Source organism: Lipotes vexillifer, unplaced genomic scaffold (genome assembly GCF_000442215.2).
Source record: "Lipotes vexillifer unplaced genomic scaffold, Lipotes_vexillifer_v1.1 scaffold293, whole genome shotgun sequence".
In the NCBI taxonomy this organism is placed as follows: Eukaryota; Metazoa; Chordata; class Mammalia; order Artiodactyla; family Lipotidae; genus Lipotes; species Lipotes vexillifer.
In genome coordinates, this window is record NW_006782084.1 from 786,589 (window position 1) to 811,548 (window position 24,960).

General features: G+C 39.4%; 1 protein-coding gene across 4 annotated transcripts in view; it reads left to right on the forward strand.

The window, feature by feature from the left end:
• The window catches only part of LOC103082940 (CD302 antigen), a 128,993-nt gene that overhangs the window by 89,345 nt on the left and 14,688 nt on the right, over positions 1-24,960 (forward strand). The window contains exons 34-36 of one of the 4 annotated variants that reach the window (XM_007454981.1): positions 445-567; positions 2,030-2,197; positions 3,975-4,153. In XM_007454981.1, the coding sequence (XP_007455043.1) occupies positions 445-567; positions 2,030-2,197; positions 3,975-4,153 (470 nt within the window). Of the gene's footprint in view, positions 1-444; positions 568-2,029; positions 2,198-3,974; positions 4,154-12,043; positions 12,122-24,960 lie in introns of those variants that run through there. The other 3 variants (XM_007454979.1, XM_007454980.1, XM_007454982.1) reach the window with 3 other exon arrangements.

Sequence of the window (24,960 nt, forward strand, 5' to 3'; positions counted from 1 at the left end):
TATTTTCATTTTAACAGAAGCAAAGTTAAAGCTGAGTTATTATACAGAACTGGTTGTTGAGGAGAGAGGGCTGAAAATCTATAGGGGAGCACAGACTTCTATCATTTCATACCCCATTCTTCTGACTTGCTGTTCATACAGAAAGGTCTCACTGGTTAGGTAGTTCCAAGATCCAAAAATATTACCAGGTAAACATTTTGAGGAAATGTAAAATTTCTATATGCAAAGTTTCAATCTAGAACATTATTAACTTTTTTAGAAGCTATTAATGTTATATTTTCTTAAATCTGAAATAAATATCAGATTTTAAAAACATTCCGTGTCAAGTTTGAATATCTTCGTGATCTTGATCATGATAGCTTTTTTCAAATGGCTGGTTGAGAATAAACCACTTCCCTAGTTTGCATAAAGCTGATTGGTTTGGGGTTTGTTTTCCTTCAACAGATCATTCTGCAACTATCGTTACCATAAAGGATGAAGATGAGAATAAATTTGTGAGCAGACTGATGAGGGAAAATAATAACATTACCATGAGAGTTTGGCTTGGATTATCTCAACTTTCTGCCGGTAAATGACATATCTGTATGTACAGTGTGCAAAGAGAGTTCTAACTTGTCCTAAATACCAAGTCAGCCTCACTAAAGAATGTCAAGTGGTGGCTAATTCGAATGCTTCTTAGTGATGAATAAACTAGGTCTTCTGTTTTAGAGGCTCATAAACTCCTAATGAATAAACAGGTGACTTATTAGTAATGATGGAAACACTAATGAAATAGAAAATCAGGTTAAATCAACTGGAATTGTTTTAGAGGCTTAATATACTTGGGTCAACAGAATTTGTTTTTCTCCTGTGGCAGTATCTGTGTCCCTCGTGTCCCCCACCAGGAACCCTTAGATTTCTAGTGTCTATCACACAGTGTTTTTGTAGCTTTTAACTGTTATTCAGAAGTTCTCTTCCTGTTGTTCCCTTTCCTCTTGGAACTTTTTTTTAACCATAGAGCTAAATTAAGTCTTTTTTTTTTTTTTTTTTTTTGGGGGGTCCGCGAGCCTCTCACTGTTGTGGCCTCTCCCATTGCGGAGCACAGGCTCTGGACGCGCAGGATCAGCGGCCATGGCTCACGGGCCCAGCCGCTCCGCGGCCTCTGGGATCTTCCCGCACCGGGGCACGAACCCGTGTCTGCTGCATCGGCAGGCGGACTCTCAACCACTGCGCCACCAGGGAAGCCCTAAATTAAGTCTTAATGGTGATTTTTTTTTCATACTAGCTTAGTAAAATTGCAGAAATTTGGTTCAAAAAGGTTTGTGGAAGAGTTTTTCAATAAGGCTTACGCCTTAGAGGGTTTCAGTGCACTTGGAATTGATAAAGAATGAAGAGTACAAATTTGATAGAAGAATAGGAAGTCTGCTTCACATTTTATGCAAATTTGAATTCTAAATAATTAAAATAAATGTGAATTCCAAAATATTAAGTATGTGTCAAAAAGTCAGTGAATTCAAAGTTGGCCATCTAAATGAATTATAAATTGTGTTTATACTATCACCACAAGGTGGTGCAAGCTCAGCTGGAAAGCAAAAATGGAGTCATGGTGAGGAGGCCTTCTTGGACCCCGCTGGACCACCAGCACACTGGGAATGATTTTTAATGGGGGAGGGGGGCAGAGAGCAAGAGAAAAGGGATACAGGTCTTTAGAAGTCTATCCGTCACACAGTAAATGTACAGGCATTCTGAATTTTAATCAAAGCACCATATTCTACATCAGTGCTGTCTAATAGAACTTTCTGCAAAGATGAAATTGTTCTATATCTACTCTGTCCAACATAGTAATCACTAGCCATATATGGCTATGGAACACTTGAAATGCGGCAAGTGCAGGTGATGGACTGATTTTAATTTTTTCACTTGCAATAAATTTCATTTTAAAATAGTGGCACAGCACAGTTCTAAGGAAATAAATTATATGAGCCATGCACCTTTTAACCTTAGTAATTTAGTTGCAATAAACATAGTTATACTTAATTTCTTTCTTTAGATCAGTCCTGGAATTGGTTAGATGGATCAAAAGTGACATTTGTCAAGTGGGCAAATAAATTTAAGAGTGGCAGTGGACAATGTAGCATTTTGTTAGCTTCAAATGAAACTTGGATAAAAGTTGAATGTTCACGTGGCTATGGAAGAGTTGTCTGCACAGTTCCCTTGGGTAAGTATGTAACCTGTCCTTAAGGAACACTTTGCAGAATAGGTCAGGAAATAAATGTACAATTCAATTATGTGCAGAGTTTTGTACTTTGTCCTAAAGTACTTAGTCCTTAGAGTATATCCAAACAATCTTGATTAACTCATAGATTCTTTTCCCTCAGAAAAATAGATAGATTACAAATGACAGTAAATGCATAAGATGTCTAGGACTCCCAGAGGAAAGTGCTAAACTGTCCAAACTTTGTATATTCTTTCCTAAGAAAAATGGAAGCTGCCAAGAGTATTAGGGAGGTCATTTCTTTGAAAATGTTAAGATGCATTTTATTCCATAGTTCAAACACGTAAAAACTCAAAGGTCTAATTCTGCAGTGTGTTTCCTTTCTCCTCATTCCCACAAAACTCATAATTAACAACAATGCAAAACTATTTAATTAATTAAAATGTCCTGAGTATCTATAGGAAATCATAATTTGAACTTCCATTTCATCATAACTGATACATAAAATAACCACAAAAATCTTAATAAGCTCTAAAATTTTCACATCAACATTTTTAAAGATTAGCATAAAATGTTCAATTTGGTGTACAGATATTAAAAATAAAACCCTAATTCTAGGTGACCAGTATCTATATTTATGCATTGATTCAGCAAACATTTAGATTATCTGTTTTATGTGTGGAGCTATACCCATGTATAAGACAGATAAGATTCCTTTTCTCACAGAGCTTACAATCTAATGGAGGAAGACAGATAATAAGTAACCAAGCAGGTCTGTTTTTAAAAGAGAGGAAAATATCAAAGAGTTATAAACTCTATATAATGGAGACTAGGGAGTTGACTACTATAGATCAGGTTATCAGAGAAGACATCTTAGAGCCGGAGATATTGAAGCTGAGACCAGAAAGGCCTTGGGGACCAGGGTAGGAGTCATAGCAGGCAGAGGTGCCAGCTGGAGTAGAGAGCCTAAGACAGAACAACTTGCTGTGGGCTCAGGGAAGAGCTGCCAAGTAGACAGGTACCAGACACTTAGGGCTTTGGAATCCCGAGTCAAGAGTTCAGGTTCCATTCTGAGTGGAATGGAGAGTGACTAAAAGATTTGGGGGAAGAAAAAAAAGATTTGGCGGGGAGCAGGGTTAGAGTGGTATAAACCAAGAGTTCTGTTTTGGCATTTTGAACTATCCATGTGGAGATGAGCTATCCACATGGCATGTGCAGTGTGTGCCTTTGGACATATGAGAGAGAAGGGAGGTCAGCATAGAGATGGTATTAAAGCCATGGGAAAAAATGAGTCCATCTCAACAGCATGTAGACAGGGGCCTGGGACAGTGTTTGAAATTGAATAACAAGGAACTAAATGAGGTCATCCTAAAGGCTTAAATTCCTTTAAAGCAAATAATACTTTATTTGGCACTAGGTAAGCCAAACACAAACATTTACAACTTTTAGCAATTTGCTATCAAAGTAAGGTAATATACTGGGAATGATGGTCTCAGGGATGATGGGAAGGGAAGGGAGAATAATGATAGCACTTTATTTTCTTTGGAAGAAAATTGCTATAGCAATGAAGAGGATTTGAATGAAAAGAGTTAAATTGGAAAAGAAAACACTTAAGTGTCTAATAATGAATTTGAATTGTGTTCACACTATGAAACAATCAGGTACTTATTGTATCTAATTTGTACAGTGTTTACATATGTGACATAGAGCCTAATGTATAAAATCAATAATAATCACTTTTATATTCTCTCCTCCACTGTCAAACCTTTCCCTGTTCTAGGTCCTGATTACAGAGGACTGGGTATCACATTTGCTGTGCTAAGTTTCTTAGCTCTCATCAGCGGATTGATCTGGTTCCTTTTCCAAAGGAACCGTTTGCACTGGGTGGGCTTCTCTTCAGTTCGGTATCAGCAAGGAGCCAACGAAGATGAAATTATGCTTCCTTCTTTCCATGACTAAACTCTTCTAAAGGTTTGCTAATTTGCACTGATAGTTTAGGAAAAATGGGCCAATTAAAATTTTCCCAGTGTCAGTATTTACTCTGTTTCAACGTAGAAGTCTTAAGTACTTTTTCTTTTTTTGTTTAATTGCTATCCTGGTATCTACAATTACTCAATTACCCACAAATGCCATGTTTATAACTCTACTTAATAGAATGAAAAGGAACCAAAGCTGGAACTAAAGTCCAAATTGTTCATAAGGTAATAAGTTTAATGTGCATTTTTCTCTGTAAGAATGTGGTTGGTAATAAGGATATGTATATTTTAGTGGTATTTTAACACAACATCTTAGGAAATCAAAACTGGCATATTACTAGGTCACAGATCTACCTTTTAAGAACATCCGAGCCAAATGCAAAATTAGTACCTCAAGGTAAAAACACAACTGTAAATAATGTCAACATTGTTTTAAAATAGTCATTTGTAGCATTTGGGGAAAATTATTGAACAATGAAACATGTAAACAGCAAAATGGTGCCTCTTGGCAAGAGTTTCTTATACTATTCCAAAGATATTTCACACCAAAATTATTTAAATGCAAATGTTTTGTTCTGTTCATAGTTTTTTTAAAAAAAGACTTTAAAAAAAGATTTAGTACTTAACATTTTTCTGAAATGTGTTTTTTTGTTTTATGTACAACATACAACTGTTTTCTTTTTAAAGGGAATCAGCTAAAGATAAGATTTTTTGAAAATTTCACAATTAATATACTTACATAGCATGGCAACTTCTGACTAAGAGATTTTTATTACTTTGTTGCCTTTTTACATAAGCTAAAGAGAAAAGAGGCCTGTGAAGGTAACTGTGTATCTCACATTTGTAAAAATGAAAATCTTACCTTGAAATTCTAAACCTTGTGATTACTACTAAAATACTTAAAATTAGGAATGGTTTAGGAAACAGTCTTGTGGTTATCGTTTTGAATTTTACCACCTAGAATATATTCTTAATAATATCTTCTACTGCATATGATGAATGTTTTATTCAATGTTTAACTTATACTTGTGCTTTAGAATATTTTTGTATAAAATCCACAGATTTATTTTAAAATTTAGAGTGTTTATACTATGATTTATTGTAAATAAATTTCTAAGACAACGTTAGTATAGTCTAAAACTCTATAGTACAGTTGTCCTGAACTATTTTTTACTGAATTTGTTAAAGTAATTCTCTTGCTCTATGATCTGTACAATTTTAGTTGTTAAGACTTTCTTCAAAGAACTAAACAAACTGGATGCAAAAAGTACAGGTATATGTAGTAGTGATGCCATAATAAAGTCATTTTATTTTTTAAGTAAAAGTGTTGTTGATCCTTGTTGGGGAAAAAATATCTCTAGATTGGGCTTTATTATGTTAGGCATATAGCATGACAAGAAATAAAGTGTCCAGCTATTGTAAAGCAAGGCATCCTTAAGATTTTGTGTGCATTTTTAAAAGAATAAATGTAATCATCCCTACATCTCTGAATGTTTGATTTTAGGCTCTTTTTTTGATTCCTCTGACTCAGCGTTTCTTTAAACTACTGGATCAGCAGGGATTCCACCTATGATCCACTTGCTTCTCATTCTGTGTGCTCCCTTCAGGAGATCCAGTACATCACCTCCCACCCCACGACATTCATCAACAACTTCTAAGTCAGTAGTTCAAATATCTAGTTTATGTTTCTAACTCCCACTGAACAATCTCCATGAAAACCCTTCTCAACATGATCAGAACTGCCTGTATTGTGTTCCCTTCCTCATTTCCCCTGTTCCAAATGTCTCAGAAGAGCTGAAGACAACTTTTTCCAATCTTCCAAACTAATCCAACACCCACATGTGGTCTGACAAAACTGATATTTCAAAACCAGGCACCTAAAAAAGCAGGCAAATACAGCCAATGATCAGGTATAGGGGACAAATTTAGAAGTGCTACCAATGACTATCCTCTCACAGCATGTTCCCTTCCCTGATCCCAGGGCACGATGTTTCGTTATCTGGGAGATCTCCTCTGCAAATGGCTGCTGTAGTGTTGGCAACCCCCAGTCCTGACCCCACTGCTGAGTTGAATCTAGGGAAAGCCAGAGATTCAGGTTCCTTTCTCTTAGGTTCATTTAATCCTAAAACCCTCTTGGAGAAACAAACCTAATTGTTAGGTCTTTGCTCAACAACTTTTTATCTAAAAAGACAAATTTTAACTATATATATATATCAAAGACTTTTTTTTAAAATTAGACCTCATGATCTGTACAAAGGTAACTCTGATTTCCTGTATAGTCTAAATTCAAACATTTTCACAATATTACATCTCAACAAATTTAGTATACACCTAATTTCTCTTTTTTCCCAAGCTAACTTCATCACAAGCAGAATTTGAGACTTTTTTTCTATTCTCCCAAACAGTTCTTCCTCTTATATTCTCCCTGAATTAATATGAAGACAGTATACCCCTTGTTTCCCAAGCTAGAAACTCAGAAGTCATCCTTAAATTCTCTCTTTCTCATCTCTCTAATCCAACAATTCTGTCAGTTTTTTCCCACACTTCTTATGAACTGGTTATCTCTATTGCCAGCTGTCTTAATTCAGACCTCTATCCTTTTTTGCTTCCTGGATTATCTGCACGAAGCTCTTCACTGGTCTTCCTCATCAGCCTTTCCTCTTCATCCAATTTTTCCCGTTCCTGGGCCTAGGGGACCTGAAATTCACAGAGGAAAACTCCCTCTCTGTTTTGGTCTAAAGTTATCTAGGCCTAACTTATCTCACAACAAGGGAGCTCAGCAGTGCCCAGCCCAGGACCCTCCCCAGGGACCTTATGTGGGTTGATGTCAGTCCTGAGAAGTCCTAAGAGTGTATCTGGTTCCCTGGCCAAATACCCTTTTAATACAATGTAGGGTCAAGTCAATATTGCTCCAATTGCTAAACAACAAAGAGCCACAGTCAGATAAAACTGGAATCCAGGAATCAGGAAAACATTGGTGATTTTAACCAATGGAAGTGCAGGTCACCAGAATCCAGATGGGAGTGAGCTGAAAAATGAAAGGGAAATTAGGAAATAGAGAACATGAAATCTTGAGAAGCATGTAGAGATGGGCCATAGCTAGAGAGAGAAGGAGGGTTGAAGATTTTTTCCCAAAGGAGAGCAGAAAGCAATTCACAGGTTGAGAAGCTTAGAGGAAAGAAAACAAAACACATCAAAAACTAAAACCGATAGACAAAAGTTGATGATGCCGGGGAGAGATGGGGAGTCATTAATGGAAGAAAATCTTGGAGCAGATGGGATGAGAGGGGTAGTTCTAAACCCACATAAAGAGGAACTAGGTCTGGATGGGATGGGAGGAAGCATGCATTCCTCTCTGAGGACAAAAGAGAAAGACCTGTGTGAAAGGGAAAGGGAGAGCAGATAAGTATGTGAAGATGTTTGTCTACACGTGATGGCCCCTATTTTCCTATTGAGTAGAAGACGAGGTTTTCTGCCGAGAAAAGTATCAAATGGGGTTTCAGCTTGAAGAGCATAATAAAAAAATTGAAATATTCTATGTGGGGAATGAGAGAGGAGAATGACCAAGGCAAAATAAAAAGATTGCAGAAGAGGCTTACTGGGCCCAGATGAAATTAAAAGCCATATATTAGTAGAGGCAAAAGCATCAAGAGAATTAGTGGATTTCCTCTACCTGCCCTCAGCTACTTCACTAAAACTGAGGGAAAGGAGACTATGAAGAAGAAAGAAGAGACCCCATCCTCAAAAAATTAAAAACAGAACTACCGTGTGACCCAGTAATCCCACTTCTGGGTATATATCCAAAGGAAATGGAAATAGGATCTTGAAGAGATAACTGCACTCCCATGTTCATTGCAGCATTATTCACAATAGCCAAGGTATGGAAACAACCTAAGTATCCATCAATGCATGAATGGATAAAGAAGATGTGACACACACACACACACACACACACTAATATTATTTAGCCATGAGAAAGAAAGAAATTCTGCCATTTTCAACAATATTGGTGAATCTGGAGGGCATTATACTAAGTGAAGTAAGTCAGACAAAGAAAGACAAATATGTATGATATCACTCATATGTGGAATCTAAAAGAGCCAAACTCATAAAAACATAGAGCAGAATGGTGGTTACCAGGGGTGGGAGTAGAGGAAAAGGGGGGAATGTGGTTTAAGGGTACAAACTTCCAGTTATAAGATGACTAAGTTCTGAGGAATATACAGCATGGTGATTATAGTTAACAATACTGTGTAATATAGTTAAAAGTTGCTAAGAGAGTAGATATTAAATGTTCTCACCACAAAAAAGAAATGGTAATTATGTGACAATATGGAACACTATGGTGGTAATCCTTCTGCAATATACATCAAATCAACACACTGTACCTTAAATTTACAAAATGTTATATGTCAATTATATTTCAAAATATTTCAATAAAGCTGGAAGTTTAAAACAAATTTTTTAATTTTGAAAAAGAGGGAAAAAAGGAAGAGACCCCAGGAGTCAGAGTTGGCCAGGTGGATGCAAAAGAGAAACAAGGGAGGGTATGGTATCCAGGCTGGATGAAGAAGGGAGAAATAAAAGGCCAGGAAAAATGAAGTCAAGGGATTGGAGTCTGGAATGAGGTCAAAGAGAAGTGAAAGAGAAGGAAAAATAAAAGGTATGAGATGTGACTGGAAAGTAGAACATCATAGTGAGAGATTTTGATGAAATAGTGTATTATTCCATGCAGACGTGGTTAAGTAGTCTGTTTTGTCATATTAGCATAAAAAATGAGGAAGTATGCATCAGAGTTAACAGTGGGGAAAATATGCCTTCCCTTAGTTCAAATGACTTAAAAATAAAAGACTGCTGAAATGGGTTATTTGCCTAAATGATGTTGATTCATTAAGGTTCTACTTCTATTGTAAATCTAACCATTATTTGACAATTAGTTTTCACGCAAAGTCATCCACAATGATACAATATGCTTTGGTGCCCAAGGTGCGGGGTGGAGATGACTTTTCCAAATGCATGACTACATAGAGCTGTTCAGTTTACTTGTGTAGTTAGCAGGACAGAAGTGTCCAGAATCAGCATGTTTTTGTATTTAATAAACATTGTGTACATTTGGAATGATTTGCCTTGGATTTGGGTTTAGTATATATACCCATTATTGACAGTCTGAGAGGAATGATGGAAATAAATAAGTTGAGCAAGACATTGATACTTTGACAAGAGAGACTGAACCTGGAGAGGGTGGGAGAGTCCAGCAGAAGACCTGGGCTCTGGTTCATTTTTTGGCATTCACTGTGTGCCTGTGGCTAAGTGATGTCCCTTCTTTGGACCTCAGTTTCCTTATCAGTAAATGAAGATGGCCCCTACCACCTCTTACATTTTGTGACTCTCCTTATAGACCCCTTTGGTCAGATAGATTTCCTTGGTGCAATCACTCCATTTCCGACTGGACTATTAGAGAAATGGAAAGGGTTAGAAAGGATTGGAAAAGGTTAGACTTGATCTTTTAGAATAGACTTTAATTTTTGAGCAGTCTTAGGTTAAAAAATGAGCAGAAAGTACAGAGAGTTCCCATATACCTCCTTATCTCTTGCCACGTTTCCCTATTATTAGCATCTTGCATTAGTGTGGGACATTTGGTAAAACTGATGATCCAGTATGGATACATTATTATTAACTAAAGTCCATAGTTTACATTAGGATTCATCTTTATGTTGTATATTCTACGGGTTTTGACAAATGTATAATGATATGTGTCTACCATTATAGTATCTTACAGAACAGTTTCACTGCCCTAAAAGTTCTCTGTGCTCCACCTATTCATGCCTCCCTTCCCACCTCCCCCAACCCTTGGCAACCACTGATCTTTTACTGATAGCACAGTTTTGCCTTTTCCAAAATATAAAGTTAAAATTACAGGGTATGTGGACTTTTCAGATTGTCTTCTTTCACTTTGCAATATGCATTTAAGGTTCTTCCATGTCTTTTCATGGCCTGATAGTGCATTTCTTTTTAGTGCTGAATAATATTTCATTGTCTGGATGTACCACAGTTCATTTATCCATTCACCTATTGAAGGATATCTGGGTTGCTTCCAGGTTTTGGCAATTATGAATAAAGCCACTGTAAATATCTACATATAAATTTTTGTGATAGGGACTTCCCTGGTGGTCCTGTGGGTAACCCAATACAGGGGGCCTGGGCTCGACCCCTGATCAGTGAACTAGGTCCCACGTGCAGGTAGAAACTAAGAGTCCTCATGCCGCAGCTAAGAAGTCTGCATGCTGCAACTAAAGATCCCACATGCTGCAACTAAGATCCGCATGCCACAACTAAGACCTGGCACAGCCATAAATAAATTAATTAATTAATTTTTTAAAATTTTAAATAAAATATTAAAATTTAAAAATAAAATATTTTTTAAAATTTTGTGAATATGTAAGGTTTCAGCTTGTTTGGATAAATACCAAGGAGCATGATCACTGAATCATATGGTAAGAGTATATTTAGTTTTGCAAGAAGCTGCAAAATGTCTTCCAAAGTGGCTGTACCATTTTGCATTCTCACCAGCAATGAATGAGAGTTCGTTTTGCTCTCCATCTTCATCAGCATTTGGTGTTGTCGATTTTAAAAGCCATTCTAATAGGTGTGTAGTGGTATCTTGTTTTAATTTGCAATTCCCTAGTGACATGTGACGTATGTTTTCATATGCTTTTTGCCATCTGTGTATCTTCTCTGTCAAAGTGTCTGTTCAGCTCATTTGTACATTTTAAAATTGAATGGTTTGTGTTTGTAGAGTTTAGACTTGATTTTAAAGCACTCTTTTGGTAATGACATGAGACAATGTCAGCAGCCTGCCTGGCCTTGATTGTCTGGTTCCAGAGACACTCACTAGTGGAGTTACAGTTGCATAGTTTATACATATAATAACAAGTTTGGGTGGTTTCCCTTTTTTTTTTTTTCCTTAAACGACAAATTTATTGTGTCACAGTTCTGGAGGCCAGAAGTTCAACATCAAGGTATCCATCAGAGTTGGTTCCTTCCAAGGGCCGTATAGCGTAGTTTAAAGACCCTTAATCCAGGAGCTGCTGACAGAGAAGAGTTGTCTGAGGGCCACAGTCCACTGAGAGAAGAGCCTTTGAAAAGGTTTCTGACCATTAGGTCCAAAGGACAAACACCACTTTAACCAAGGGATCAAAGTTGACATCACCAGTGATGAGACAGAATGACATGGTCCTCCTGGGCTGGGCATATGGCTTCTGTGGTACTCTTGCCAGAAAACAAACAACAACAAAACAATAACATAACCTGAATCCTGTTCTTCTAATCTCCCTCAGGAGGAGACATCAGACAAACTGAAACTAAAGGACATTCTACATAGCGACTGGCCAGTACTCTTCAAACTTGTATCCAGATCGATGGTGAAAGATAAGTAATGACACAGGAACTGTCCCACATTAAAGAGACTGAGGACACGTCATATCTCAATAGTGTATGACCCTGGATTGGATTTTAGAACAGAAAAAGAACATCAGAGGGACAATTGGTTAAATGTGATAACGGCTGTAGATTAGTCCACAGTATTACACCCGTGTTAATATGCTGGCTTTGACTCATTGTACTGGAGTTACGTACGACGCTAATATTTAGAAAAGCTGGCTGAAGGGTTACGGAAATTCCTTGTACTACTTTGGCAACATTTTTGAGAGGCTGAATTTATTTCGGTTCAGATGTAAAGTTTTAAAAATCACGGAGAGCCGGAGCGCCGGCCGGAAAGCAGCGCGGGCGAGCACTCGGGCGGGTTAGGGGCCGCGGGTGGGAGGGGTCGGGAGGCGGCTCCGCACTTCCGAGCAGCGCGCGCGCCGGTCCCGCAGCACAGTCATGCCCCGCGCCGCGCCGCCCGCTCTCCTGCTGCCGCTGCTGGGCCTCGCAGTCGCCGCCGCCGCCGCGGGTAAGCTGGCCCCTTGCCGCGCCCCCTCCTCGGCCTGGGAGCCCGGGCCCGGAGCGACCGCCTTCTCGCCGCCCGGCGGAGACCCTCCACCCCCTCCACAGCTGAGGGCTGCAACTCGACGGGCATGTCGCGCTCCCCTGCACGCCCACCCTGCGCGCCCCCGTGCGCCCTGGCGTCTGGTCACCCCCCCTCCTCCGCGTTCGGTGGGTTCCGAGAGAGCGCCCCCGGGGAGGGGGCAGCCGGGGACCCGAGAGCGCCCTTCGTCTCCCGCCGCGTCCACATCCTCGGCGCAGACCCCACTCGCGGGCCGGGGTCCCAAACGGCGCTAATTGACGGGAGAGCGGAGGGACTTCGAGCCCCAGGACGAACATAGTTTCAGGGCCATTTGGGGCTGAAAGGAGAAGTGGGGAAGTTGGCTGCGGAGATGTCCTCAGCTCGTGAGCGGCGGGGGCGGGGGGTGGGATGAAGCTGGCCCTCTTTTGCTCTCGGCGTTGTTTGACCAATTGGTCGGTGTTCAAGTTGTCGAAACAGGAAAACAGTTCAGCCAAATAACCCTGAATGGAAGTGGAACGAGAACAGGCGAGGCCTGGATTCCACTTAAGTCGTGTGATTTAAAAATCTTTAAGTCCGGTCTGCTGTTGTGCAAGTGACATCTGAAAAATTACTCTTGATTAGTCAGTCATTTCCAAAATGAATCGTGAGGGAAATGAACAATTCTCTTGAATGATTTGTGTTTTTTTAAACGAGTTTCTCTTGCAAACATGTCAAAAATGTTGATGGAGGAAACTCTGAGGAAAGACTTCCATCCAGAATCACTATTGATTGAACAATTCCAGGAATTAAGGAGCAAAATAAACAAGAACTAAGTGAGTACTTGCGTGGGTTTGAATAAAATGATTATGCAAGAGTTTGGCTTCCCCCCCCCCGCCCCGTGAATTTCACTGCCATTTTGTAAATTCCCGCTGGAAGCCTGCTGACAGGCAGGAGGAATATATTAAAGGATCTCAGTATTGGAGGCAGCAGTAGAGTAAGCAGCTCAGAAGTTGCTTTTTTTTTACAAACTCAAAGCTCCTATCCTGACACCTTTTGTCGACCAGCATTTATGAACAGTTATGCCATCTGCTGCCTGTGGAGGAGCAGAAACAAGAGTTTCACACTGTTGAGACTGAGCACATTCGTTTTGTCCAAAACAAGGCTGGACTAGAGATTCTGTGAATCCCTCCTTATGCACGCCCTCCTTATGTTTGCCAGTAACATCTAGACGCCCATTTAAGCCACCCTCTGGGTTGCCGCGCCTTCATATGTCAGGCTCAGTAAAACAAATACTTTTCTTGTCAGATTTTTTTAGAAGTCCATTTCTAGATTGTGTGGTATCTCTCTTCTTAAGAGAAGCTGTTTTGATCAGCAATGGAAGACAGCCTGTTACCCACCTGGGCTCTTGGGCTTCTTAATAGAAATTGATGAGGCCAGATGAGGAATTCAGGCGAGGCTTTATTAGGGGTGCTGCAGCGTGAGGGAGCTAGAACAAGTAACAAGTGCCCTTGCTTGCTCCCTAAGCGGGGGCGAGCTGATCCCCTAAGTGGGGTTGAGGGTAGGAGCAGACATGGGTGGCTGGAGAGGTTGCTTAGGTGGGCTGCCCACCCCCTTGCAGCGATCATGCGCAGTACCCTGCCTTTGCTCCTGGCAGCTCAGAAGCGGCAGTTGGGTTTTGATCTTTTTGTATCTTGTTGCTCATAATTTGCCCCAACTGTGCATGTGTGCAGTTATTTTTAGTCTCTTATAGTTTCTTTGCATTCTGTTGCTGGAGGAGACGTTTGTCCAGGTGCAAGCATTGCAGCAAAGGGTCCCAGGTCCCAGCCTGTCTCAAAACTATCTTTGGAAAGTTTTGTTCTTTTTCCTTTTATAAGTCCAGTACGGTTAAATAGACTTTTCAAGAGCTGAAGAAGTGCCTGTCGAATAAATGATTGCTATTAATGAATCAGCTTCTCTCAGGAGGTTTGAAGGATTAATTTAGAAGGAGCATGAGCTTTGGAGTTAGGTGCAGACTCTGTGGCCTTGATTGAATTGTGCAACTCATTGCACTTCGGTAAAATGGAGATAATACCCATAGGGCTGTAGTGAGCATTCAGTGAGAACTCCATGTCTAGTACCTATTCCAGGCATGGTGAATCTTGGTTTTCCTTTGTTCTCTTCATATGAAATGAAGGGTAATTATTGCAACTAGAAAATTATGTCACGAGTGCCACTTTATGTCTATTGATGTGTATGGTTACTGAGCACATTCCCATACGTGTTGACAACACAGGGCTGAAAAACTATGTGTTTTATCAACATACTTCACAAATCTATCCAGACAAGATGAGGAATCACATTTGGCTTAGAACTAAGTAAAGAAAGAGCTTTTCAAGGTTCTCATGGAATTTGCTGAATGGCAAGGTCTTAACAGAAAAGCTCCTAGGGTGTTGCATAAAGTATAAATGTAATATTGAAATGGAAATTATTGTTCTCTGTTATTTTGGAGTTTATTAGTGTAAATGATCTTGTGTTGTTCTTAGATATTATCTTGAAAAATCACAATGAACAAAAAATACCTAAGTAAGGTTCCATGGCATCCCTTTTAAAAAGTTCTTCTGTAACGGCACTTTTTGTACATAGTACGTGATCGGTGTCTGTTTCTTGGGTCAGTGGTTTCCTGTGAGCAGCGTGAATATAAGTGAACACAAGCATGTTAGAGGAAACCCCATTCTGTGGTCACTGCGTCGTTTCTCACTTTGAGTTGCCATAGCCTACAATACTCTGCCTCCTTCCCTGACACCACCTCTTACTGCCCTTCCTGCTATTCACTCTGTTTATCCACAGCCACCTCCTGGCTCTTCTGCCTAGACCCCCCTCCCCTTCCCCAGTCCTTGGCATGGCTGCCCACTCCCATATGATATGTTCAGAGCTCCATTCATATGCCACCTTCTCTATCACATCCCCGTGTTTTCTCTTCTTCAGAGCACTGAATTCTCTCAGAATGAATCTCGTTTCTTCACTCTCTTCTTGCTTTTCACTCCCCTTACCAAGGGAGCTCCATAACAGCAGAAACTTTACTATCTTGTGGATTTTTTGTTTTGTTTTGTTTTGAAAAGTGTGTCTGTACTTTATTCTAATTTATAATGAAAGGACAAAAAATTTAGATGAATGATTTAAGAAGTAGGGGGCGATAATGGGATTGCAGTTTCCTTCAAATTATTTTTACTTCCGCCCATGAACTCATAATTGAATTCAAAACATTAAGTCACCTTAATCTATTGATGTGACTTTTTCTGGCCCTTGTGAATGGCACAGTGATGTTTCAGGGGAAATTATTTCAGATTGTAAATTTTGAAATGTTAATAAGTGTTTATTTGCCTTCCAATGAAAAAGTGAAATAGTAATTAGGTACTATTTCAGGACTTCTTTCATAGTTGAGAAGCTTTTAGAAGTGTGCTTCCGTGTTGAAAATTAGTTTTGCAACAGGGTTGCTGTCCACAGCTTTTTATTCTACATCTCAAGTATTTAAGATTATTTTAGATTTTGAGGACAAATCTTGAGATTGCATCTATAAGAAAATAGACCAGTGTTGCCCAGTAAGAAAGGTGCAGAGAAACACTGGCACCCTCATTCTATGAATAAAAGTCCTGACAGCTTTTCTGAGAAGGGACGTGAACGGAGAACATGGGGGTGGACATCTTGGAAGCTAGGTTGGGTAGCGTGGAGAGGGCACTGAGTGTCAGAGTGGCTGAATTTCCTTACAATTCAGGGATATCTTGCAGCCCAGGCCCTCTGGATTATCAGGGGCCTGATACACCATGTCCTCCTCCATACTTAATAAAGGTAATAACCAGCGCCTCTTTCTTCCTCTTCCTCTGCCCTTGTGGAAGGTAAGTGACTGACTCATGTCTAATAGGAGAGGGGCAAAGGTCTTATTATTGACAAGGAAAAAAAGTACAATCTTGCCTCCTTTGTTAACATTCAGAACAAGTCTGTCCCAAGGCTCACTTCCTCTTATGCTGTGCCTGGTTCTTTAAAAAATTAATTACAAGGGAACAGAGAGTTCCATTAGAGCTGACTGGTAATGCAAAACATTCTTGCGGCTCTGCCATTTTAGTCTTTTAGCACATGATAATTTTTTTTTTTTTTTTTTTTTTTTGCGGTACGCGGGCCTCTCACTATTGTGGCCCCTCCCGCTGCGGAGCACAGGCTCCGGACGTGCAGGCTCAGCGGCCGTGGCTCACGGGCCCAGCCGCTCCGCGGCACGTGGGATCCTCCCGGACCGGGGCACGAACCCGTTTTCCCCTGCATCGGCAGGCGGACTCTCAACCACTGCGCCACCAGGGAAGCCCAGCACATGATAATTTTAAGCGGACGATCTATTTGGAGACTTTTGGAGTTAAGTACAAGCTTTTAAAATTTTCATCAGGTTCCTAAATTTCTGTACATATTAAATCAATAGAATTATAAAATTATACAATCCACGAAGAGTCATTTAGGTGCGTTATTAATAACAACCTATCTTTCAGCAGCTGTGAAGAAGCAAGAGTAACAGAAAAGCACTTTGGAGAGAGCATTGTGGGCAGGATTTTTTTTTTTTTTTGACCCAAGGATGTTTCTTGAAATATATTTTCTAGCAAACATTACAGAACCCATAATTGAAAACTTATGGCAGTATTTTGGGGAGACAGGTTTTTCATTGTAACGGGATTATAGCAAAGATACTTAGCATATTGAAAAAGACTTAGTTTAGCCTTTCTGCTCATGAAGTGCGTGAACCTCAGTAAGTTCCCTCACAAGAGGTATCAGCCTCTGTTGGAACACTCTTTTCCCAAAGTAAAAATATATGTCTTGAGTAGTGCTTAAAGCTTGTTTCTGGGGTACACACTCTGACTGGTAGCATGAGAAGAAGGGTTCAGTGCTACATTAACTGGAGTTAATTGCTAATGCTGAAATGAGCCTAAGGAAAAAAGAGTTGTAAGGATATGAAGTTAACAGTTTGTTTTCTGCTTTTCTGCCTACAGCTCTTTGTTTTTATTTTTGGGTTTTGGGGCTTTTTTCTTGTCTTATCACATATTGCTTATTGAATTATTCAACAAGGGGCTTTGTCAGTTATCATTATCATCACACTCATTCCCATCTCAGAGGCCTGTGTGACCTAGATAAGTACTTGGCTGTTTTCCTTCAGCTCCTTCAGATCTCTTTTTGTATATGTCACCTTTAGAATGACGTCTTCCTTGGACACCTTTCTACAACCTCAACCCCAGCCCCCACCCTACAGTCAGGACCTGGCATCTCTTATCTGTGGTTGCTAGCCTCCAAGATGGCCCCAAAGATTCTTGCCTCCTGGTATTCATAGTCTTCACTGAATAGGGCTGACCTGTATCCTGTATAACCAACAGGACACTGTGGAAATAATGGAGAGTGGCTCCCAAGGCTGGATTGTAAAAGACATTGCCCTTCTACCTTGTTCTCATTTGAATCACTTGCTCTTAGGGAAGCCACCTGCCATGTCATAAGGACCCTTGAGCAGCCCTGTGGAGAAGTCCAGATGGTGAGGAACTGAGGCCTTCTACCCACAGCCAGCTCCTACTCACTTGGTGGCTGATCCTCCAGCCCCAGTTCACTTTTCGGATAGATGCAGCCCTGACTGAAACTTTATGAGAGATGCCAAGCCAAAATCACCCAGCTAAGCAGCTGCTTCTGAATTCCTGATGCAGAGAAATTGTGTGAGATAATAAAGGTTTTTATTGTTTTAAGTTGCTAATTTGTTACATAGCAATAGATTGCTAATGTACTATCTAAATAAAATACCAGGGCTTCCCTGGTGGCGCAGTGGTTGAGAGTCTGCCTGCTGATGCAGGGGACGCGGGTTCGTGCCCCGGTCCGGGAGGATCCCACATGCTGCAGAGCGGCTGGGCCTGTGAGCCATGGCTGCTGGGCCTGCACGTCCGGAGCCTGTGCTCCGCAACGGGAGAGGCCACAACAGTGAGAGGCCCGCGTACTGCAAAAAATAATAATAATAATAACACCATCTAACATATTATTTTACCTATTTATCTTGCCTTCACGTATCTGCCGCAACTAGAATATAAGCTCCAGGGTGGCAGGATTTTTGTTCCTTTTTGTACACTGTGGAATCCCTAGCACCTAAAACAATTTTCTCACAACAACTCCCTGAGATAGGTACTGTTATCATCCCCATTTTACAAATAGGGAAATTGGAGCACAGTTAAGTAACATACCCGAGGTCATGTAGTCAGAGCCAGACTTTTCTCCATAGCTTAATGTGCTTAATCAGAACCCTGCACTGTCCCATTTCTCTGCAGGCTATCTGTGTTATGTACAAAACTCTATCATAGTTATTATTGGGGGTACAAGTTAGGTTTAAGATATGATCTCTGTTGTCATGGAGTTAACAGTCCAATTGGGAAAACAGGATAAGTATCAGATAAGTACCATACAGAAAAGCAGGATTTATCAGTGCACATGAATGTGTGTTGGTCATCAAAGGATAACACAGCCCCTTTTCCAAGAATGGCTTCCTACAGTTCTTATGCATAGGGCCATGGTTTGTTCCATATTATGCTCACCATCCAAGCCATAACTAATCAAAATAAGGATAATTTCCTATATCAAAGGCTGACTACTCTAAGCTAGGTAGGGGTACCTAGGGGGTACCTGGTATATAAGAACCCTAGGAGGCCTATTTGCTGTGATAGTATCCTCAGATTTCTTTTTACCCCATGTATCTTTGCAAAACATCTCTATTATTTGGGGTAACCTGAGCAAGTCTTTAGTCTTTATAACCAGAAAAGGCCTCTTACATGTTGTATAGTGCAAAGTCCTGTAGAAGTTCAGAGGAATCGGAGGTTATGGGAGGGTGAGGGTTGGACATTTCATGGAGAATTGACACATGAGCTGCTACTGATAAAAAGAATATACTTTATAGATGGTTTGGAGATCAGAGTTCATTGTAATTGTAAAGCCTAAGAGCTACAAGTATACAAAGAAATAATTTATAAATTTCACTTCACTTGGTGTTGATTATATTTTTGTATACTTAATAGACATGCTTTATTCCATTTAAACAGTATTTCAAAAATTGTTTTTTTATATTCTTGAGTTATTTATTGTCAGTACAAAATCCTATGTATAGTTTTGACTAGAAATGATGCAAGAGGGCATTTCTTAACCTGTGGTTCAAGACTTCCAGTGTTTCACTTTATAAAGGTGTTTCAGGTGTCCCTTAAGTGTGGTAATGGAGTCTGTTTCCATTTCCTTTTTTTTTTTCAATTCCATAAGGCTAAAGAAAAAGCAACAAAGGGAACCAGAAGAAAATAGGAGAAGAAAAAAAAGTCAAAGTTTGCAATTCAGAGTATGTGCCCTTGTGACTTTCAATTTGAGTTTCATTCTGGAAATTATTGCTTTTCTTTTCTCTATCATGTCTTAATACATAAAACATCTGGTGGGAGGAGTGTGGGGAGGGAGAGACCTGCTTAGTTCACCCATTCAACAAATATTTGACTCCTTACTAGGTGCCTGTCACTGTGCTTTTTATGGTGTTCCTTCTGCCTGGGATTTCTTTTTCTTTTTCCTTTTCCACATGGTAAACTCATTTGTCCTGCGAATTGCAGCTCAAATATTGTCTCCTTTTTGAAATGGTTCCTTACTCTACAAGTTATTACTTTTTCATCTACAGTCTTATAGCATTTAACCTCTCACACCTTTGTTATTTATATGTGTCTGACTCTCCTATCAGAGTGAACACTTCAAGTGTAGGACCCATTCTCCTTAAATCCTTTTATCCTTACCCCTTAGCACTGACCGTTGTATCTGACACGTGGGAGTTGCTCAGCAAACGATTGTTGGATGGATGATGGTAGCACTTATCGATAACTTGCTTAAAAGTGTGAAAGAGGGAATTCTGCTTCTGGCTATAGTGGAGTGGGATACTAACACTCCCACTAAGAACAACTGGAAAATCTAAATAAAATTCCATAATAATGGTTTTTGCAGGCATCAGAGGGCTGCTAAGGCAACTCGTTGATGCGAGCCCAATATTCTTTGCACTACTTTTAGGAGTTGTTGCCCAAATTTTAAGCAGCTAAAAACAGAGCAGAGTTTTTGGCATTCTCATGGTGTTAAGGAGACAAAAATTTGAGTTTTTACTTGCCAAAGAGGAGGGACTTCAGCTAATATCCAGGCTTTCAGTTGGAATCCATGGATATTGGGCCTCACGAAGGCTGTAACATCCGCCTCAGGTGGACTCCACCCTTGATTGTATTAAGATAATCTTCAATACTCCAGATGCCTACCAGAATCCTTTCTAGGGGAGAATGACATCCTCTAGAGCCTCTGCAATGTTTTTAATTTTAAATATTAAATACCAGATACTGTGCAATTTTTCCTGCACAGTATCTGGTATTTGATATATAAAAAAAAAAAAACCCAAAAACTACCAGGCATAATAAGAAACAGGCCAAAGTGGGGAAAATAAAAACAGACCAACAGGTGACCCAGAAATTAGAGTTTTCAAAAATGAACTTTAAAATCATCGTAATAGGGACTGCCCTGGTGGCACAGTGGTTAAGACTACACGCTCACAATGCAGGAGGCCTGGGTTCGATCCCTGGTCAGGGAACTAGATCCCACATGCATGCTGCAACTAAGGAGCCCATGAACCACAACTAAGGAGCCCATGTGCCGTAACTAAGGAGCCCGCCTGTGCAATCAAATAAATAATAAAATTAAAATTAAAGAAATAAAAAGTAAAATAATCGTAATAAGTTTGAGAATGTTTATAAGATTGAGAATTTCACCAGAGACTCAGAATCTATAAAAATACAAACAAGCTAACATTCTGTAACTGAAAAATAGCTGACATTATGAACTCAGTAGATGGGTTTAATAGCAGATTTGTTAAAACTGAAGAGTAGATTAGTAAACCAGAAAGAACAAGATTATGATATGGAGAGCCAAAAGTATTAAAAATAGAAAAGAGCAAAGTGAACATATTGGACATGGTGAGAAACCTAACATATATGTATTTTGAGTCCCAGAAAGGGAGGAGAAAGAAAATGGAGGAAAAGCATTATTTGAAGTGATGCTGGCCAAGAACTTTCCAGAAGTGAACAGTGAAAATAAACCCACAGATTCAATAATTGCATTGCATTATTACCAGGATTAAAAAAAAATACTAGGCATACCACTGTCAAACTACTAAAAACCAAAGACGACAAAGAAAATCTTGAAAGCAGCCATCAAAGAGTAACAATCAGACTAATACCTGATTTCTCAATAGGAATGATGGAAGCCAAAACAGTAAAATTACATAAATCTTCAATGAAAGATAAGCTGCCATTCTAGAATTTTGTATTTGCAAAAATATCCTTCAAACAGGAAGGCAGTATAAAGACATTTACAGAAAATCAAGAATTGAGGGAATTTGTAGTAGACCTACCGTTAAAGGGGTTTATTCAGGCAAACAGAAAATTATTACAGTTAGTAATACAGAAACGTAAGAAGGAATGAAAAGCAACAGAGCAGGTAAATATATGTGTTTAAAGCTAAATGAACATTGACCATGCAAAATAGTAATAACAACACAAAGGAAGAGAAGTTAAATTACTGTAAGATCCTAGTGTTGTCTAGGAAATGGTAAAAGTACTCATTTATTTTAGGTACTAATAAATCAAGGTTGCATCCTGTAATTTTCAGGGTACCCACTATAGAAATAAAATTAAAGAATGTATAATTAATAAGCTAAAAGAAAAATGGAATATAAAATTGTTTAATAATCCAAAAAGAAGACAACAAAGGGAAAAAAAAGAACATAAAACAGGTAGGACAAATAGAAAGTGAATAGTAAGATGGTAGATATAAACTCAAATACATCAATAACTATGTTAAATATTAATGGAAATACTCAAAAGACAAAGATTATCAAACTGGGTTTTTTTTTTTTTTTAAACCTACTTGTTTAAAAGGATTATAACCACCTTGGAAAAGTGTTTGGCAGTATCTGCCAGAGCTGGACACATGTACACTCTATGGCCCAGCAATCTACTTCTAGAAATATACCCACAAGAAAGCATGCATTTGTGCACCAAAACATGTGCAGAGGATATTTATAGCATCATATATTGTCATGGCCACGAACTAGAAACTACCCAAACATTCATCAACAGAATGAATAAATTCATACAATACTATATAGCAATGAGAAAGAACCTACAGCTACATGCTACAACATAAATAAATCTCATAAAAGTAATGTTTATCAAAAGAAACCAGACACAAAAGAGTACATACTGTATGTGTTCATTACTATAGAGTTCAAAAACTGACAGAACTAGTCTGTGGTGTTAGAAGTTAGGTGTGATTACCTTTGGAAGTGAGTGGACCAAACGGGTTTGGTTAATGGTCTGTTTCTTCATCTCACCGATGATTACATGGGTATGTTCATTCTCTGCAGATTCACCAAGATAGGTATGTATGATTTGCACATTGTATATTGTATTTCAATAAAAAGTTTAATTTTTAAAAAGTATAGTCTCTCGGTATCTTCAGGGGACTGGTACCAGGACCCTCTGTGGATATCAAAATCCGAGGATGCTCAAGTACCTTATATAAAGTGGCGTAGTACAGTCGGCCCTCTGTATCCGAGGGTTCCACATCCACAGATACCGAGGGCCAACTGTACCAGTAACGGTGTTAGAATTGGCAGCAAGGTCAATCCAGTTCTATTCCAGGGTATAAGAAACAGCATGCTTCTAGAAGGAAAAGATGAATACATTGCAAAGGGAGTGTTTGAGGATGCTGAAGGGATGGTAAATTAAGCCATTTAAGGATGTAGAGATAGGATTCATTCATTCATTTAGCAAAATATTTTGGTCCCTATTATAGTCCAAGGTGCTGTCTGAGGTGTTGGGGATTCAAAAATAAGGCTCAGCCCCTATTTTCAGAGAGGTCACTGTCTCTAGAGAAGGGTGCCGAGGATGGTAGAGTTAATAAAAGCTACAATATTTTGAGCACCTTCCTTGTACTAGGCACTGTGCTGTGCAGTTTTGTTGCTTCTTAATGTTCACAACAACAATCCAATGAGGTTGTTATCCCTTTTTGCCTGAGGAAACACAGGAAATAAGTTGTCCAAGGTCTCACCACCAAGATAAAAATACAGGTCTGTCTGACTTCAAAGTTGTGTTCCTTCTGCTACTTTACATGGCCATTGGATGGTGACTTCGAAGAGAAAGAACTATGTGATGAAATTACAAGCGGAAGTTAAAATACATTACAGTGGTGGTGTCTTAGAGAAAGTGGTGTAGATAGATGGCCTGAATCTCAAAGGATGAGCAGTGGGTAATGTTTGATGGTCTGGAAGTGGAAACGGAGGAATAAAAGTCTTTTCTTCTGAAAAGAACGCAGCAGAGGTGTACAGAGAAACCGAGATGGCTGAGTACTGCTCCTCAGGAAGAGGATCTAAGGGTTTGCTCCACATACAGACTTTCAACCAAGCACCTTGCTTTCAGGCCCTTCCTGAGCCTTCTTCCTACAAAATGCCTTTCCAATTCCTGAACTTTTCTAGACTTCCTTGCTTTTTTTAAATTTAATTTAATTTTATTATTTTTTAAATTTTTATTGGAGTATAGTTGATTTACAATGTTGTTTGTTATTTTATTTATTTATTTATTTATTTTTTTTGCGGTACGTGGGCCTCTCACTGTTGTGGCCTCTCCCGTTGCGGAGTACAGGCTCCGGACGCGCGGGCTCAGCGGCCATGGCTCACGGGCCCAGCCGCTCTGCGGCATGTGGGATCCTCCCGGACCGGGGCACGAACCTGTGTCCCCTGCATTGGCAGGCGGGTTCTCAACCACTGTGCCACTAGGGAAGCCCTGTTGTTTGTTATTATGTTAGTTTCAGGTGTACAGCAAAGAGAATCAGTTATACATATACATATATCCACTCTTTTTTTTTATTCTTTTCCCATATAGGCCATTACAGAGTATTGAGTAGAGTTCTGTGTTTTACAGCAGGTCCTTATTAGTTATCTGTTTTATATATAGTAGTGTATATATATATATATATCAATCCCAGTCTTCCAATTTATCCCTCCCCCCATTACGCCCTGGTAACCGTAAGTTTATTTTCTATGTCTGTAACTCTATTTGTTGTGTAGATAAGTTCATTTGTATCCTTTTTTTAGATTCCACGTATAAGTGATACATGCCTTGCTTTTTAAACATTGGAATCATACTGCAGATATATTTTTATAGTGAGATTTTTAAAAATTAATGGTTTATTGTGAGCATTTTCCCAAAGCAAAGTGCTTGTTGTTAAAACATCCCTATCCAACTTTAAGCCACCATAATGAGAAAGTTCTAGATTCCTACCGGAGTTCAAACCGAGGTAGTCACACGTGTAAGACAAGAATTTATACACAGCAGGAAGGAAAAAAAAAAAAGAACCTATATACAAAATAAATTGTATCTTGGGATGCCTACCCTCAGGCTAGTACATCTTGGATGGTTTAATCACTAAATGTAGTAGTATGAGGTCAGAGAAAAACTCATGACTCACAAATTGAGATAATTTTAAGTAGCCCATTGTGTTAATTAGGTTATTGATTCAGCTGCTATAACAGTGACCTGAATTATCAATGGCTTAACAAGATCGAAGTTTATTTTCTCTCTCTTTACAACCTGAGTGTGATATGTTGGCTTCACTTAGGATCCTTTTATCTTGTTGCTGTTATTCCTAGGCTGTTTCCATTGTTTACATGATTGATTGAAGATACCTAGCTACATTTTAGCCAGAGGGAAAGA